General features: G+C 37.7%; 2 protein-coding genes across 3 annotated transcripts in view; one reads left to right on the top strand and one right to left on the bottom strand.

Moving 5' to 3' along the window:
• LOC129779844 (60S ribosomal protein L30) overlaps positions 1–17,996 on the top strand; it is a 269,784-nt gene that overhangs the window by 120,986 nt on the left and 130,802 nt on the right. The window lies entirely within an intron of this gene.
• LOC129779842 (uncharacterized) lies at positions 1,814–8,969 on the bottom strand. The gene is made up of 2 exons (XM_055787582.1): positions 8,492–8,969; positions 1,814–3,543 (listed from the first exon to the last, which is right to left on the bottom strand). Exon 2 carries the CDS (start codon positions 3,541–3,543, stop codon positions 2,071–2,073), a length of 1,473 nt encoding a protein of 490 aa, XP_055643557.1. The 5' UTR covers positions 8,492–8,969; the 3' UTR covers positions 1,814–2,070.

A 17,996-nucleotide genomic window follows, 5' to 3' on the forward strand; every position in this document is an offset into this window, starting at 1 on the left:
GAGACTTTTATGAACCTCTCATGAATTTTCCTTCCAAATGAATTTTCAGCCTATTAACAGCACGCTTCAAAGACAAGTACATTTGACCGGATAATTGCGTTTTTAGAATATAAGGCAGCTCAGACGTCGACCTCAGTGCAACATCTATAGTTATGTTGCAAAGTTTTGAACACCTGCAAACAAATTAATCACAGTATTTCACTTCCCTCTCACTCCTAACTGTCAAAGCACAGTAGTTGAAATTGTTTTAGCCTCTATTTTTTAAGCATGTGTTGTGTCACGCTCCCAAGCAAAAGCCGATTGAAAAGTGGAAGCCATCTGTTTGTCACAAGTTTTGTCCGGGATCTGGCTAAACACAGCCAACCAACGGGAAAATACAGTTCTCAGATGTTCGGAGATGCACTTTTGTGTAAATCCACTTCTGTTGAGAACTATAAAAACGCCAACAGCAGCAAGAAATTACTGCAATTTAATTACTACTTCTGGAAATGGTACCCCATCGAGCTGGTGGAAGGAGATGGAGATAGGCGAAGAAGTGCTATTTCCGAAGGTAAATTGAAACTGTAGTAAATATTGCTACATTAAGAAATCACAGTGTCAAGGATAGACAATGTTTCATTTCTCACTTAGTACAGGAATGACAAGAGCGAAGACAGAGTGTTTACTCACTAATGGGATATATTGGCTTTCGCCGAACCGCATCGGAACAGAGCTCCTCGCCGATTAGCTCGGATTTGGGCGAATCGCTTTCAAAAGACGTTTCCGACGAGTAAATGTTGTATCGTGTTCCACATGACGAATCCAGCATAAATAATTTTTCAAGAATGTTCGAATTTCGTAGTATTTAGAATCCATTGTCTTATTGTGTATGATACTGTAGGGTAAGGCGAGGCTAGTTGGTCAATTTTGAATTAATTTTTTTACTGAAGTATAACACATTTTATACTGAAGTTTTGCGCTAGAATGTTGTATGCCACAATGAAGCTTATCTTTTACCCTTTCAACGAAAAATAATCAGAGTATCATTTATTCGACCTATTTATTTTATTTAACATATTTGAGGGGCTCAGAATGCAAGGGGTGTAAGTGACTTGATCGATTTTTCTTCATCAACTTTTTATTTAGTTAATAACTCAACTGCATAAATGGTCCAATTTGAGTTTGCTATGGAATCTGATAGACGAGGTTCTGACCTATCTTCCACATTGTCAAATACAGCTGGGAATGTATTTGCAGCTAAGTTATGACCAAAAGAGAGAGTCGACGTAGAGACCAAACCGTCGAACCGCATAGGAACAGAGCTCCTCGCCGATTAGCTCGGATTTGGGCGAATCGCTGCCATATAAATGAAACACAAATTTTTGCATGACTCGAAAACTGTTCAAACAAATGAAGCCGAATTTGGCATGTGGAGGTTTTAGGGAACAATAAATGTTTCTATGGTGGTAGGAATTAAGGAGATTCCTTCCGCGAAGCACGCGATCGACTGTTGCTTATCGATCCTCCCCCAACAGCTCCCGCAGGTGAGTGTGAACACCATTCGGCCGACAGTGGTCTGGCTGACACAATGTAGTTATGATGAAATCAAATTATCTAAAATCTGTCAGTGTCCATGTACCATATGAAACGTCCCATACCAGAAAAACAAAAAGAAGGAAACACGAAATTGTGGACCAAAATATATATATATATATATATATATATATATATATATATATATATATATATATATATATATATATATATATAATAATAATAAGACTTACGGAAGGTAGGTCATAAAAAAACTTTATTTCTTCGCTTAAACACTAATGTTACACTTTTGGGATCGTAATAATAACTGAACTGGCCAATTTGGTTACGGCCCTTATTTAAAACCTAATTCTGTTGAACTTGCAACTTCTGTCTGGCGTGGTCCGGCTTCTCCAATTATGCTGACTTGGCTGTGGTGGCGTGATTGGTGATATGGATGGTCGAACGTGTACTTTGATCCTCTGACTCAGCGTACACGTGGAGGTCTGTTGCATAACTCCTCCGGGGGTAGAATGAAGGGCGTCCTCGAACTTCTACTCAATCTCTTTGGGATGATTCTCGTTTTCCAATCTTAATGACTACTCGCTTCCTAAAAACGCAAGTCGCTGTTATGACGATTAGAATGATCATTGACGTTGATAGGCCTCCGAATACGGCAAATAGCAGGTTCTTGTGCTCGAATTGTTTCAACGCGACGTGTTCCAGACTCATTCTATTGTGTATGGTTTGATTGTGAATGCTCGGGATGTCGTGTTGTTGTAAAATGTTCCAATTGATGGCTAAGCTTGGGAAAGCTCCCTGGAGTTCCTTTGTGTTACTAACCAATTCATCTGATGTGAAGGTCCGTTTATCGATTTGTACGCTACAATTGTTGAAAGATATTAAAAAATTTCCGTCAAGTGTACGGTTGTGCGGTCCGCAATTTGATTTCATGAGCGACCCCTTCGCATTATTGACCAATATCTTATTGATTGCTATCAATGTGATTCTGGTACTGTTATCAAACGTTGCTGTGCAGTGGCTTTCCTTTCCTAAAATAATGTGAGCCGAGCAGTTGTCTCTTAATGGTTCTAGGAATGTATCTTGTTGAATTATGCTGCTTGGATTTGTAGTTTTGAAGAGATCGTTCCCGCTCCGAATGACGTATTGAGGGAGATCTGTAATCACTGTGTTTTGGACAGTTAATGGGATGATTTGAATAACATCGCAGTTTCCTTTGACTTTTGGAACTTGCAGGATGTATAATAGGAGGTCACCTCTTGTTGCTATTTTGGGTTGGGCATAATTGAGGGCTTCCTCAGGGAATTGTGTTTCTATTCCTTGTTCGTTGAGTAGCGTTTCTATAGTGAGAATTTCTTTGAGTGAGAGCAACTTACTGTTTGCTAGTTCTATCCGGGTTCTAAGGATTGTATCTTCCAAATCTTCTAAAATGGTATTCGTTGTGTCCATGTAGAGGAGAAGCATTACTGCATCCATTTCTTCAAGTAGAATCTTGTTTTCTGTTGATTGTTGTTCGACGAGTCGGTTAACTGTTGTCATAATTTCGTCGATTCTGTTGTTGATAATATTGTTGACTATTGTTTGTTGGTTGTTTTGAGTAATTAGATTGTTCAGCGTGGTATTGATAATCCTCAAGTCGTCGGCGTCGGGAGATCCGGCGATCCACTTCCAGGCGGCTCCTAATGTGTCCCATCGTCTGGTTCTTCTGGGTTTCATCGGCTTCAGCTGGTACAGGTTGTTGACAAGTTCTTTACTTTTTTGGAGTATGAGATTTGATATCGGAATATCTCTGTCTATCTGTCTAGCCAGTTTAGAAAATAGGTGGACATTATTTTCGAGATTTGTAATATTAATGGGATGTATTATCTTGATAGAACCTGTTCGTAATTTACAATCGTTTATTTTTAACAATAATATCGGATCATTCATTAAATCGCGTATTTGTAATAGCTCTGATTGTGTGAACATTACAAGCGTTATGGAGACAAAAAATTTTATCAGTGAGTGCATCTGTAATTAGAAGAAAATGTTTCCGTTAGTATTGGTGTTAAATTTGTATTTTCTGTAGCCTTTTAATTTTATTTTTGTGTCGTTTGACTCTTTTATTGTTTTTGAATGTTTTTTCTGTTATTTCCCTGGCGTTTGTGGGGTTTGCTCTTGGATCAAGTTTTTTCCTAATGTTTGGAATTAAAAATACTTCTTGATTGTCGTTTAAATGGGGAGGTTCCTCTTTATTTTTATTTTGTTTTTCCTGACTGACCTTAGCTTTGTCGATATTTGCTTTTACTTTTTTATACAATTGTTTCGTATTTTCTTTAATTTCATTTGGGTTTATGATGTTATTGTTAATGAAAATTATTTCATTCGGGGAAAAATTGGTAGCAGAATGCACTGTTGTGTTATAAAGAGATATTGCTAAACAAATTAGAGCGGGAGTATCTAAATTTGGGAATTTGTATTTGTTTGTGTTAATAATTTCGATTATCGTTGAATGAGTCTTCTCTACTTGCCCATTTGATTCGGAACAGGATGCGTAGGCTAATTCAACGTTTAGGGTATCCAAATAATTTTTCAATTGTAACGACATGAACGTCGTTTCATGGTCTGTTATGATCTTCCTTGGTGTACCGTACGTGCTAACGTACAGTGCCAAAGCGTTTTTCACGTCCGTCAAATTTTTGGTTTCCATGAAGATCATTTGTGCGTGTTTCGAAAATGAGTCAACCAAAGATAAAAAGTTGTGTTTGTTGATTTGAAAAATGTCCATGTGGACGCGGTCAAATGGTTTGTCAGTTGTAGGTCTGGGAGATAGTTTTATATTGTACGGCTTCCTCTCATATTTGTGCATGTTACACATTCTGCACGTCTGATTTACTGTTTTAATTTTCGACAACATTTTAGGGAAGAAGTAACATCGCTTCAACTGGCTTTCCACTTCTGTAACCCCACGATGTGCTCGGTTATGTTCCTTGTTTATAATGATGTCTTGTCTTTGTTCATGTGTCACGTCCTCTACTTGTAATTGGGTTAGTACGAAGTGTCCTTTTTGGTTAAAATGTTTTCTATAAACTTCTTGGATGATTGGAATAAGTTCTTCTGGTGCCATGATTGCAGTCTGTTTGTTGTTGTGAAGTCTTTTTAGTTTGTCAGTTATGATGTCTTCGTCAAACTTGTCTCGACAGATTATTGTGCGCTGAAAATTGGGAAAGGGGTTTTCTGAAATGTCTGTGTTAATCCGTGTAAGCCTGAAAATAATCTGGTTGCGGTAGTAATTAATTGGCCTCTCCACGCAATGTATGTAGTAGTCGTCCGAAGACTCGGTTGAATGGACGGTGTCGTCATCTGATTCGTGTCCCTCGGTTGGTTGCTGATTTGCTTCACTTGGTGTTCGTCCTCCTTCGTTTGGTTCTTCCTCCTCTTCGTTTGCTGGATCATCTTCTTGTGTATTGTTTTCTGGAATTAATGGAGCTGTATTATGCAGGTTGATCTCGCATTTTTCTTCAGTTTTTCGACTCAACGCGTCAGCGACTACGTTGGTTTTGCCTTCCTTGTATACTATTGTGTAGTCGTAATTTTCGAGTTCTGTCCTCCAATTTAATATTTTTTGGTTTTTGTTGCAATTTTTTATGTACTGTAATGGTTTATGATCAGTAAAGAGGGTGAATTTGTTACCATATAGGTATGGTTTGAATTTATCTATACCCCACATGATTGCCAAAGCTTCTTTTTCTATTGTACTATAATTTGTTTCACATTTGGTGAGGGTTCTGCTGGCGAATGCAATCGGTCTTTCGATTTTGTTTTGGATTTGAGAAAGAACAGCGCCAATCGCATAGTTGCTTGCGTCTGTGGCTAGAATAAATGGAATATTGAAGTCAGGATAGGCAAGTATTTGGTCGGAAGCTATTATTTGTTTTAATTTTGAAAAGGCTGCCTTATAGCTTTCATCGTCTAGTTTAATCGTTTGATCTTTTTTTAAAAATTTTGTCATTGGCTTGACTATTTTTGAGTAGTCCTTAATGAACCTTCTGTAATATCCAGAGAGTCCTAAGAACTGTTTGATTTGTTTTTGATTTTCGGGTAATTTCCAATCTAAAATTTTACTTATTTTTTCTGGATCTGGTTTGATTCCCTCTTGTGTAATCACATGGCCAAGGAATTCAGTTTCTCGTTTCATGAATTCGCATTTGTCCAATTGGATCTTGAGGTTGAATTCGGCGAGTCTCTTTAGTATTTTTGATAAATTCTGAATATGTGTTTTAAGATTTTTTCCGATTATTATTATATCGTCCAGGTAAACAAAACAGATAGTTCCAATATATTCGCCTAGTATGTTGTTCATAGCGCGCTGAAATGTTGCAGGCGCATTCTTCAAACCAAAAGGCATTCTGGTGAATTGAAAATGACCTAATGCCGTCGAAAATGCTGTTTTTTGTTGGTGGTCGGGATCCATTTCTATTTGGTGGAATCCCGATTTGAGATCTAACGTGGTGAAGTAGACTGATTTCCCTAAATTGTCTAAGATTTCATCTATTTGGGGAATCGGAAATTTATCGCTTATGGTTTTTTCATTGATTTTACGATAATCAATCACAACTCTGACTTTTCGTTTACCCGAAGCGTCCAGTTTTTTAGGTACTACCCAGATGGGGGAGGAATATGGACTAGTAGAAGGTCGGATGATACCATTATCTAGAAGTTCTCTAATTTGTAGTTCCACATCATTTTTAAAAGCGTGGGGGTAGCGGTACGATTTTGTATAAACCGGTTGATCGTCTGTTGTGATAATTTGGTGTTTAACAGCTGACGCAGCTGTTAGTTTTTCATTTGGCTTCAATAGAACGGATTGATTTTCGAGGATAGCTTGAAAGAGCTTTCCTTTTTCTAGTTCTGATAGGTGACTTGTTCGTATGAGTTTATCCAATGTTTCTGTTGTGATCTTGTCCTGTGGTTCGATAGGGATTGGCGTTATTGTTTCGAAGTTGTTAATTTTCAACTTGAAAACTTCGCCTATAGAAGGAGGGTCTTTTTTGTCTGTTATGATTCTGACTTTCGAGTGTTTATTCTTGGAGTTGTATAGGCCTGGTTCGATTATAACGGATTTATAGAGTTTCTGAAACGTTGGTACCAACCAATCGCCATTCTTTGTTGTGTTTATTTCAATTGTATGTGAATAGAGTTTGCTAGCCGGGAAGTATTTTTCGTAAGGGTGTTCAATATTTTTTACAGATAGAATTTCTTTTTCATAGTCGATTTTAGCTTTGGTTTTAGCGAAAAATTCGGAACCTAGAATTCCGTCAAAGAAATTGTGAAAGTTCAGTTCATAGTATGTTTGTGGAGGAACCCCGTGACCAATTAAATTTGCCTTCCCTCTTCTTGAGATTTCGTGGCAACCGGAAATGTTTTTGATTTGTTTATTCTTTATAGTTTTTAGGTTTTTTAAAACACCGGGTCGTATAACATTTTTATTCGCCCCTGTATCTATGAGTAGTCTAATTTTTGTTTTCGTTTGTGAGTCCGTGCATGTAATGTAAGGTAAGTAATTTAGGTTGTCGCTCGTTTTTGCTGTGCCAAGCAAAAATTTATGTCTACATTTTCGCTTTCGCTTTCTGTTTCTGTTTCCGATTCAGGGTTCTTATCTTCGACTTCGTTAATGTTCACTTGGCGCCTGTTGAGCGTCAGTTTACTTCTAATGGATCCTATGTCCATTGGCTGGGGAGTGTCATTGACCGGCTCCGACTTTTCAGTTTTATTTTTATCGAATTGGGGTTTCTTAAAATTTTTATCATGGGGTTTAAAATCTCTCTGTTTTTTATTGAAGGTGTCCATGTGCAAGGCTGTTGTCTCCTTACACTTAAATTTACATACGAAGGCATAAGCTGCCTCCATGTCATCGGGTCTAGCAGCTTGTGCATAGCCGAAATAGGGTTCTTTGAGACCGGCCAGGAAGGCTGCCAGAGCATCTTCCTCAATAAATGCATTTATTGCATCCCAGTGTTCTTTATATTTGGATTTCTGTTTTGCAAGAGACTTGATATTCTGGCAAATCTCTTTGCACTTGTTATAATACTTGTGTATTGACATATTATCCATCCTAGTTTGCCAGAGTTGGCTTTTGTAGTACGTTAACTCCTGACGATCACCAAGAGCGTTAGTTAATATTTCTTTAATCTCGTCAAATTTTTGTGTGTTGCCCGTAAGACAAATAATGTCTTTGGCCTTTCCCTCGATTTTGTTGATAACTGCAGTTACAAATATTCCAAATTGTTCATCTGGTACAAGGTCTTTAAATACATTCAGCGTATTTTCCGCTGTCGTGAGCCATGCGGCGAGTTGCTTCCTATTCCCATCAAATTTGGGAATAGATTTGATTGGGTCTGGAATTTTGAATAATGCTTCTACTGTTATATTAGTAGGAATAAGTTGTGTGCGGGCTTGTGCAGTGCTCGTTTGCGCTTGCCCTTGTGATAATGCATTCAATGCATGTTGTTGCTGCTCCTGCTTATTTTTTATGTCTTCCAGCATTTGAGCCAGCGTACTGATTTGGGCCGTCAGCTGTTCCATATTGTTGGAATCTACACCGTCGTTTAATGATAGATTTTGCAAAGAAGGCACGTTTTTCAGGGGGACGTGCGAAAATTCTGCACTTTCGTCACTTTGTGCCTCCGATTCGGAGCTGCTTTCGGTTATTTTAATTTGCACCGAGTTAAGCAAGCGCCTTGTTTTCTTGAGGGCGGTTACTTTGTCAGCTTTTGGCATTAGAAATTGCCTAAAGCCTAGTAATCAATGTTACCACAAAAGAAAAAATAGAAAGTATACTTTGTTTCACAAGCACACTAAATGGTGTTGATTCGCTTGTTTCTATGAGCACACTTAAGAGTGTTGAATTGCTCAATTGGAAGCACACCGTAATTGGTGTTGATTCGCTTCCTTATCGTGAATAAAAAAAAATACTCACAGTTGTTTTGAGTCGTGTGCGTAGTCCCGGCCAAACGCTGCTGGTGCTCCAGGTGATGTTAGCGGGGGGATCCTCGAATCTTCGGCGACGTCGTTTAAATCACTCTGTCTGTTTGCCTTAGACGCCTCTTTCGGCGGAATCACTTTGCTAAGTTGGTTTTTCTTAGCTACCACTTTTTGTCACTAACACTCACTTCAGCCGGTTTCCGTACGGCTGCGCCAATAATAAGACTTACGGAAGGTAGGTCATAAAAAAACTTTATTTCTTCGCTTAAACACTAATGTTACACTTTTGGGATCGTAATAATAACTGAACTGGCTAATTTGGTTACGGCCCTTATTTAAAACCTAATTCTGTTGAACTTGCAACTTCTGTCTGGCGTGGTCCGGCTTCTCCAATTATGCTGACTTGGCTGTGGTGGCGTGATTGGTGATATGGATGGTCGAACGTGTACTTTGATCCTCTGACTCAGCGTACACGTGGAGGATATATATATATATATATATATATATATATATATATATATATATATATATATATATATATATATATATAAATGGATTTTTGTCTGTCTGTCTGTCTGTGGTTCCTATGGACTAGGAAATTATTGATCCGATCGACATGAAAATTGGTATGTAGGGGTTTCTGGGGCCGGGGAAAGTTTTCGTTGTACTTTGAGACCCCTTCCCCCTCCCCAAGGGGGGCTACCATACAAGTTTAACACAAATTTCTGCACTACTCGAGAATTAATCAAGCAAATTGAAATCAAATTTGGCATGTGGAGGTTTTAGGGTGCAATAAATGTTTTTACGGTGGTTAGATACTCCTCCCCCCTTTCTTAGGGGGGGCTGTCATACAAATGAAACACAAATTTCTGCATTAAGCAAATGAAACCAAATTTGACATGTGAAGGTTGTAAGGTGCAATAAATGTTTCTATGGTGGTTAGACTATCCACCCCCCTCCCTAAGGGGGGGAGGGTCTGCCATACAAATGAAACACAAATTACAGGGGGCACACAAACACAAACTTCTGCAAACTCGAGAACTAATCAAGCACAATTTGGGATGTGATGATTTTTGGGTATGAGAAATGTTCCTATGTTGGTATGACACCCCTCCCTCCTCTGGAATTGAGAGGGGGTCCCATAAAAATATTACACATATTTCAACCAAAAACATGACAATTGAAAATTTTCAGAAAACTCTGAAAGAAAAAGGGAAAATTCGGAAAATTAAATTCTCATATGTTCTACGCACCATGAAACGCACTTCTTTATCTTCTTCTATCTATACCAATAAAAAAGTATCGCCGAATATTTGGATAAGAGCAGAACTCGAGGAAGGAATTGTCCAATTTAGAGCTTTTTTTTTTTTTTATCTGTATTATAGTGATCTTCAACTCATTTGGCTGGTTCGTCACTTTTACTTCCATTTTAGGAAGAATGTCGGGAGTGAGAATTGAACTCGTGACCTTTAGCGTGAGAGGCATGGATGTTACCACTACGCCAGATCGCCTCCTCAATTTAGAGCTGTCTTCTATCATATTTTCTGTATCAAACATTTATTCCATGTAATGGAGAAACATGTTATTTGCAAGTGGTTGAAAAATCTTGAACGAGAATTGTGTCTGAAAATAATTTTATATTATAATGATGAGTTTTGTTAGAAATACTAGGAATTTTATAGTAAAAGGGGTCGTAATGGGGTCGATTAGAAGATCAATCAATGAACAGTTCTGCGATTGGACCCATGAACGTGCTCATAGTAAGAAAACATGAATGATAACAAAATAACAAAAAAACAAATTTTGGGCGAGACGAAGTATGTATTTATAGCTAGTATGACTATAAATACATACAAATAATACAAAATTAGACTATTATATTGCAAGTGGTTTGTGCGGTGGTTGGTATAAGGTTATCTCGTTTCGAATACACAGGTTTCAGCAGTAGAGCATATGCTTTCTATATTTGTTTATTGCTTGCGTAATGAAACGCGGCTTACCTGACAATTTTATATACGTTATATACGTCTCAAACGAGCAATTTCTTCAAACGTGATTTCGTATGCCCAATTAGCCCCGTTGTTGTGTGACCCACTAACTCCTCTGTATATGTATTCAATAAAAATTATTTCAACAGGAATTTTCATTAACACTTAAAACTAATACATACAATAAACTTTTGTTTTACGTTAGAACCGATTTTTTTTTGATGATCATTAATCATTGTTAGAAGAAATTTTATAAAGCACAAATCGTGAATCTGTCTTCGAGCCAGAGGAAGGCAACCCAATGTGCCGGTGGGAGATGTGTTGGTTAGGCTAGATCTTGATTACATGTCCCAAATATATGTTTTACTTAAAACTAACGATCTTCGAGTGTGATTGTTCTTACGTCCTTTTCCCCTCTTTTTCGTCCTTTGCGAGCATCGGTTCCCTTCCATTAGAATAAGTTGAATTGAAATATATATCAGATCTAAGGATAGTTTTCAAGAATTGACTGTGGTGTATGAATGTGAATGAGAATGTGAGTATGAGTGTTATAATTGGTACAATCTCTTTACATCCCATCCTTTTCCTAATGAAAATGTGTCACCATTCTAAACTCGAGTCGACCGCGAGTAATCGGTTTCCTATTTTATTAACCATAGAATTAAGGAAACATGTTAATATATGCTAGTAGAAATATAGTTAAGAGTTTGACCCCTTTAAACTTATGTAACAGAGCCTGTAAAAATAAACGATTTAATAAAAAAAACCGTGAATGATTTTTTGCAAAATCGGAATCATGGCCGTATTTTTGAACCTACTTAATAAAAAGTTTTTCCAACTTGCTTATTTTATTGCATTAGCAATTCACTATATTCCGTCCATAGATCGTTATTTTTTGGACGCTCAGATCCCAAGACATCGTCACTGATCAACTTACTTCTATGACTTACTAGCCCCGCCCTACCCTACTGACTATGATATCTTCTATTGAGTTTTTCACACCTTATCACTGCATTGCCATGGGTTTGACAGATTATGAATACAGTAGAAACCCGATTGCCCGCGAGCGGATTATCCGCGGTGCGGATAACACATCGCAAACCGAAAGACAGTTTTGAAAAGTCCAAAGATTCTGTATAAAGCTAATTTGTTGCTTAAACGAAAAAAAAATATTTTTGCATCTTTAAAAATAATTCAAAAAGCCTAGTGTATCCCCTCAATTGAACGATTCATATTGATACGTTCAGCCGCTTTTTTAGCCAATCGATCAAAGTTTGGAGTCAATTAGAAGAACACTTCATTGCAAACTGTACCAAAACTACAAAATACTATGCGTACCCTCGAAATTAACGATTCGTAACTTTCGTTTTCATACGTTTGTGGGTATGACGATCCCAAGAAGTGATGATACTCACACGCAATTACGCATTGCCATATATGTACACACTCCACACCCAACAACTCATGAAAACAAAAGCTTTAATTTCTAGTGTACGCATAGTACTTTGTAGTTTTGGTACAGTTTAACTAAAGTATTCCTCCAATTTACTGCAAACTTTGATCGAACGGCTGAACGTATCAATATGAAACGATCACCGGAATTTAGAAGATATACTAAGCTAGAAATTTACCTGCTAATATTAGAACTTACTGCAATATATGCAAAATTTTTTTTTTTTTTGCTAAAGCAACAAAATAGCTTTGTACAGAATTTATTCGAGTTTTCAAAAGTACCTTTCGGTAATCATTACTTATTGAATTATTCATCATCAAAGCCGAAGAGAAAATTTTTCACTCAAATAGAAATATCTCTGTATGGAAAGATCCTACAAGAAAATTCTAGCAATCAATGAAATCTGTTTGAAAATGGAAAATTATTAAAATTATTGAAAAAAACAGAAGTAGACCGATTTTTTATTCCATACCGATATTTTTGTCCACTACATCTCCACACACCTAGATAAAAATGCATTTGTAAAATATTCCAAAGGTTCAACATGATGTATATCCCATCTGCGCACTCTGTTTTAACCCCTTGCGGTCGTATTAAATTTGGACATAGGTGTCGTACTGATCGGAATTATTTTTCCTTGAAAAAACAGTGATACATGCAAGATTATGAAAAATGAACATTTTTTTTTTGTGAACTATATATATATATATGTATTAACATAACAATGTGTTTCAATGTTATGTTTTTATATAAAAATTATATTTTTATATGAAAAAGGGTGACCATCTTGGTCACCCTAACGCAAGAATCAAATTAGCTAAAATACAATTAGCCTTATAAACCAGCTTTCATTTGTTTCTTGAAACGTTCCTGTAGGACCTTTCAATACAGATATATTGTTGTTTGAATGAAGAATTCCCCCGTCGTCTATGTTGATAGATTGTTCAAGAAATAATTATCTCATCGAGAGGCAGTTTTGAAAACTCCTATAAATTCTGTACAAGGATAATTTGTTACATTGACGAAAAATAATTATTCCATTTTTTGCATCGATTTCTAAAAAGTTTGTATTTTCATTTTATTTGTAATGAAAAATCGTCATCGAAAGTATATTAGACCCAATAGAACTTCTTATGAATTTTGTTTTTTTTTCACTTTTGTCCTATGGATTTACACATGTTTCCAATAATGTTTGCATTAAAAAAAAGGTCAACAATTGCCGATTATTCATGGGTTCACCTCCACACGCTCTGACGTAACAACCAATGCAGCATCAATCATAGTAACCCATGAGTTAGCAGGAAAAAATTGACAGCTCTCTCAGTTGAACTCCAACCGCGGTGGCGAAAACCGACATCGTGCAGCACTTTGTGGACGCCGGATACGCCCGCTCTGGCATCTACAACATCTTGGCACTATTGGACAACAATCAGAGCATCGAAAGAAAGTACGGTTCCGGACGGCCAACGACCCTAACCGACAAGAAGCTTAAAGGATGCTGAAGAAGTAGATCGAGGGAAAAGTGATTACATGGCTGCGTGCGCTTGGCCGGGAGGTCGGTGCAAACGGCTAAACAGTGAAAAAGTACCTGGCGAACATGGACATACATGTCAAGAAGCGGAAGTCCCATCCACTGGTATCGGAGCTGCAGGCAATGACGAAGCGGCAACGACTGAAGAAGATGGTCAAATCGAATTTCCCGGCGAATCGCGACGTGGTGGTGGTGAAGGACGACGAGACCTATCTCACCCTGGATGGCAACGACTGGCAGGGCACTTCGTATTTTACTTCCCCCACGAAGGAAGTGAGCTCCGATGTGAAGTTCACACACCAGGTTCCCAGAGTATGCAAGTATGCTAATATAAGTACCTTTCATGGGAAATTTATCAAACTCAATTATCTGTCTTAGTTTTTTTAGCACCATCCGAAAAAAGTCCATTTTTTAATGCAAGCGTTATTCTGCTGATGAGTGCACCCGTGGCCGAGTGGTTAGCGTCTCACATTATCATGCCGGGTGTTCGGGTTCGATTCCCGTTCTGGTCGGGGGTTTTTTCGTCAGAGAAATTTCCTTCGACTTGCACTGTGGTCACGCGTATTCTAGAGCTTGCCCCTCGGGATACATTCAAGGCGTGTTATTTGGCTTAAGAAATCTCAACTAAGTATTAATAAATGACGCTAGTTAATACACAATACATACGTTGAGACGGCAAAAGTTCCACAGGGAACGTTAACGCCATTCAAGAAGAAGAAGATATTCTGCTGATAGCTTTTTTCATGTTTTGATATTTGAGACTTGAGATTTCTTGCGTGAGGGTGACCAAGATGGTCGTCTTCGAAATTACCTTTACGCATAAATATTACCTAGAATAGCCATAACTTCAGTCAGCCGTTGATTTGGCGTGGAATTGCTCTAGATTGGTCTCAGATGCCTTAGTCAATGTTTCCTCAGAAGTATGATAGGCGCCTTAGTTTCGACACCCACATGTGGAACTATATTCACTGTGCATCTGAAACTGTCGTAGCTTCTCAGATCGGATCGGATCAACGGATGATAAAAATATTCATACAGAAGTAGCATTCTGCGTACATATGTCCTACCTGACTCGATTGTAGGACATACATTTTACAATACAATACATTCAAGCAGTACATTTTAAAACTATTTGAATATATTATAACTACATAATCATTAACTAAGGTCTAATTAGCTCAAACTATAAAACAATATAAAAAAATATAATTTATTCCTTCGTTGCCTCGTCGGTATTATCCTTGTCTGGAACAGTGCCTGTAGTGAGTCGTTACAACTACATCGCCAGTTGATGTAGCAACAGTATCCTTTGTTAGTGAGTGCCTCTTTGCTATGTTAATAGCTACTGTAATGATCTTATCTCAACGGGTACTAAGTTCTGCTTATGTAATAGCAAAGGAAGGGAGAATGGACAAGTGGGAGCCATATACCAATGTGTCCCCTACAAATTTGTTTTCTCCAACATCAAATATGAATAAAAGTGCAAAAATACATTCAATGCAATCGCAATTCAATAAACTCTGGTACCCTTCCGGCATCGTGCTGTGTACGGTGCCCACATATTGGTCGTATTGATTGATATGCACCTACGACCTGAAGCGCGTTCAACACGCTTGTGTATCTACCAGAATGCATTCATGATTTGCGCTGTCGGTTTACAACGATTGATGTTGAAAATTTCGACGAAAAACAACGAATCACGTATTTCATGTTTCAAAAGGCCTCTGGACATAACCGAGGATGGTAATTTAACAGAAGAATGAAAACAGAACAGGAGAAGTTATATTTAACCGACACGTGGATTTACATAAATAACTAGGAACGGAAAAAATTGGAGGCGGTTAACCATTGGAAATCGGCCACTTTAATTCCTTTCGGTTGCGTTGAAGGGTATTTCCCATTTGCGCTTGAAGGATGCAGAAAAGGTTCTGCTTCTTTTCTCTGCTGCTGAGAAGGTGAAAACTAACAACGGATTCATTTCCCCTTTTTCCTCTGCAGCGAAAACCATAATTGTTGGAAGGAGTTTTCCCATATTTCAATCCTGAAATGGCTCTCGAATCACTTCTGAATAAGTTTCACACAAAGAGTTTGTTTCGATGCCCGAAACACAGACGATAGAACGGTACGATAACAGCCGTTCGCAAACACTCGAATCGGGCTATATTTCCCCTGCAATTGTACAACGGCTTACAATGTAATTCTAAAGAGCCTCTTCACATAACCATTTATCAGCCACCCGGACTGTAGCGTCCTCCTATGAAAGCAATAATGGGGCACTTTATATCCCGGCCAGGTCATAGCGCGCCCATGCAGCGAAATACTCACCAAACACCGAAATAAATCTCATGCCTTCTGGTTCATGTCCTCCACGCTTTTCGGCCAATAAATTGTCCGCTCAGCACCGCGGCCTTCCCACGTGTGTGCACCAGCTCGCGTGAAGAAGAAGAAGTTATCACATATTAGCTATAAAAGTCGGATACCTGATTGGAATGCGAATGGAGCCGATTTTCGACCGAAATTAGATTCTGCGTGATTCGATGGATCTACCAATATTTCATTTTCAACTTAGAAATTATTGATTGATTGAAGAAGTTTACAAAATATTCAATTTTGAGATTTACCATTCATTATTAACAATCCGTCGGGTGCAACTGTTCCTGTTTCAATTGAGCTACCCTGCGTGGTGGCAAACGTATCCGGCCAGTTCTTGTTCAGCTATTCAACCGTGGTGGCAAGTCCTTCAACAGATCCAGTTACTACAAGGTTGGTACCTCCTCCCTACGACAGTTGGTTGAAGTAGTCCACAATAGTTTTTCATTATTGGCTTTTCAAACCTTTCAAGCTGGTACAAGAGAACCTACAATTGTTCTTTGCTTCAGATAGATATTTTCTCAGAACCTTATCAATATGGGTATCAAATGAAAGGGCTTGACTAGTAGAACACCGTTATTTATATAAATTCAAATCTTAAATGTTCACCACCACAAGATGGCGCGTTCCTGTTGAATGATTGATCTGAAATTTGGAACATACATTTAATTCTACTGTCATTATGAAACTGCGTATTCCATGATCTTGAAAAATTCAATTTGGCCGCCGCTAAAAAATGGCTGCATGGCTTGATTTGGAGAATGCACTACCCTATGAACAACATAAGTTCGAAAAGGTCGCCGCCACAAAATGGTCGACTATGTATTTTTTTGCGATCCCCTCAATATTGGCATCAAATGAAATGATTTGACTAATATAATACAGTATATCATCGAAATATTCCGAAGAAAGTTAGGTAAGAAATAAAAATGAAAAAAAATTTTTTTTGAATGGTTTTAATGTAGACAAGTATACTAATGATATAGATAATTTACTAAAAACTAGAAAATAAAATAAGTGAAAAAAACTTTTTAAGTTAAACGGTTTAATGTACTAAAAGCTATAAAATAATTAGACAAGTAGCAGTTAGTAGTTATCACATCCGTTCCTAAGGCATTGATGAGACTAAAATAAAATCGTGGGGTATATGATGAAACAACTGACTGTGGATAATGGAAATCCAACGTGTATTTCTTACCTAATTTTCTTCAGAATATTTTCATGATGTACTGTGTTCTATTAGTCAAATCATTTCATTTGATACCGATATTGAGGGGATTGCAAAAAATACATAGTCGATCATTTAGTGGCGGCGACCTTTTTGAATTTATATTGTTTATTATGTTTCGTGTTCTCCAAGTCAAATCATTCAGCCATTTTTTTAACGACGGCCAAATTAAATTTTTCAAGATCATGGAATGCGCAAATTTATAATGACAGTAGAATTAAATGTATGTTCTAAATTTCAGATCAATCAGTCAACAGGAACGGAGTCAAATTTGTATTAATGTAATGTAATTGATGAAATAAGGGCGCTTCAATCAAATTTCTTTCTTTTCCAGATTCCATGTTCACCGGAGCTTAACCCGACCTTATCTCCGGAATCAGTTGAACGATTCAAACCATATTCGATGGCGACATCTAGAATTAGAATACCTCCCTTTTGGCTGTTGCCACATTCAAACTGGTTCGGCTGGTGTCAAGTATATTTATTGACAAATTGAGGGTGCCGGTGTTACCCCCATGGGGTGCCAGTTTCACCCGTACTTGTTGGTGAACTCTGTTTTTATGTCAGCTTTGAAAATTGACTATAACTTGCAAAACTGCCGTTTAAAAGCACTGATATTTCTTATATCTCATGGAAAATAATCTAGACAATGATTCTGTGAGGGAAACATAACAATATGTACCCTCAGAACTCACAAAACAATACCTTCCTTTATGGGGCCAGGGTTACACCCAGTTCCCCTATGCAGTGTTGCCACATTTTTATCTGTACCAGAAGGGGTAATAATCATTTTCATCTTCCAAAAACCTGTACAATCGAAAATATACGTTGTAGAGAAAAATCTGTTTTATTAGCATAATTTTTTTTTATTTTCTACAAAATTACATTTACTTACTAAATGTAAGTGTATATTAACATTTGTAAGCCTCG

This window comes from Toxorhynchites rutilus, chromosome 3 (assembly GCF_029784135.1).
Source record: "Toxorhynchites rutilus septentrionalis strain SRP chromosome 3, ASM2978413v1, whole genome shotgun sequence".
Taxonomy (NCBI): Eukaryota; Metazoa; Arthropoda; class Insecta; order Diptera; family Culicidae; genus Toxorhynchites; species Toxorhynchites rutilus.

Bases quoted from the DNA above. Each gene is read 5' to 3' on its own strand.
- LOC129779842 (XM_055787582.1), bottom strand. From the start codon at position 3,543: ATGCACTCACTGATAAAATTTTTTGTCTCCATAACGCTTGTAATGTTC.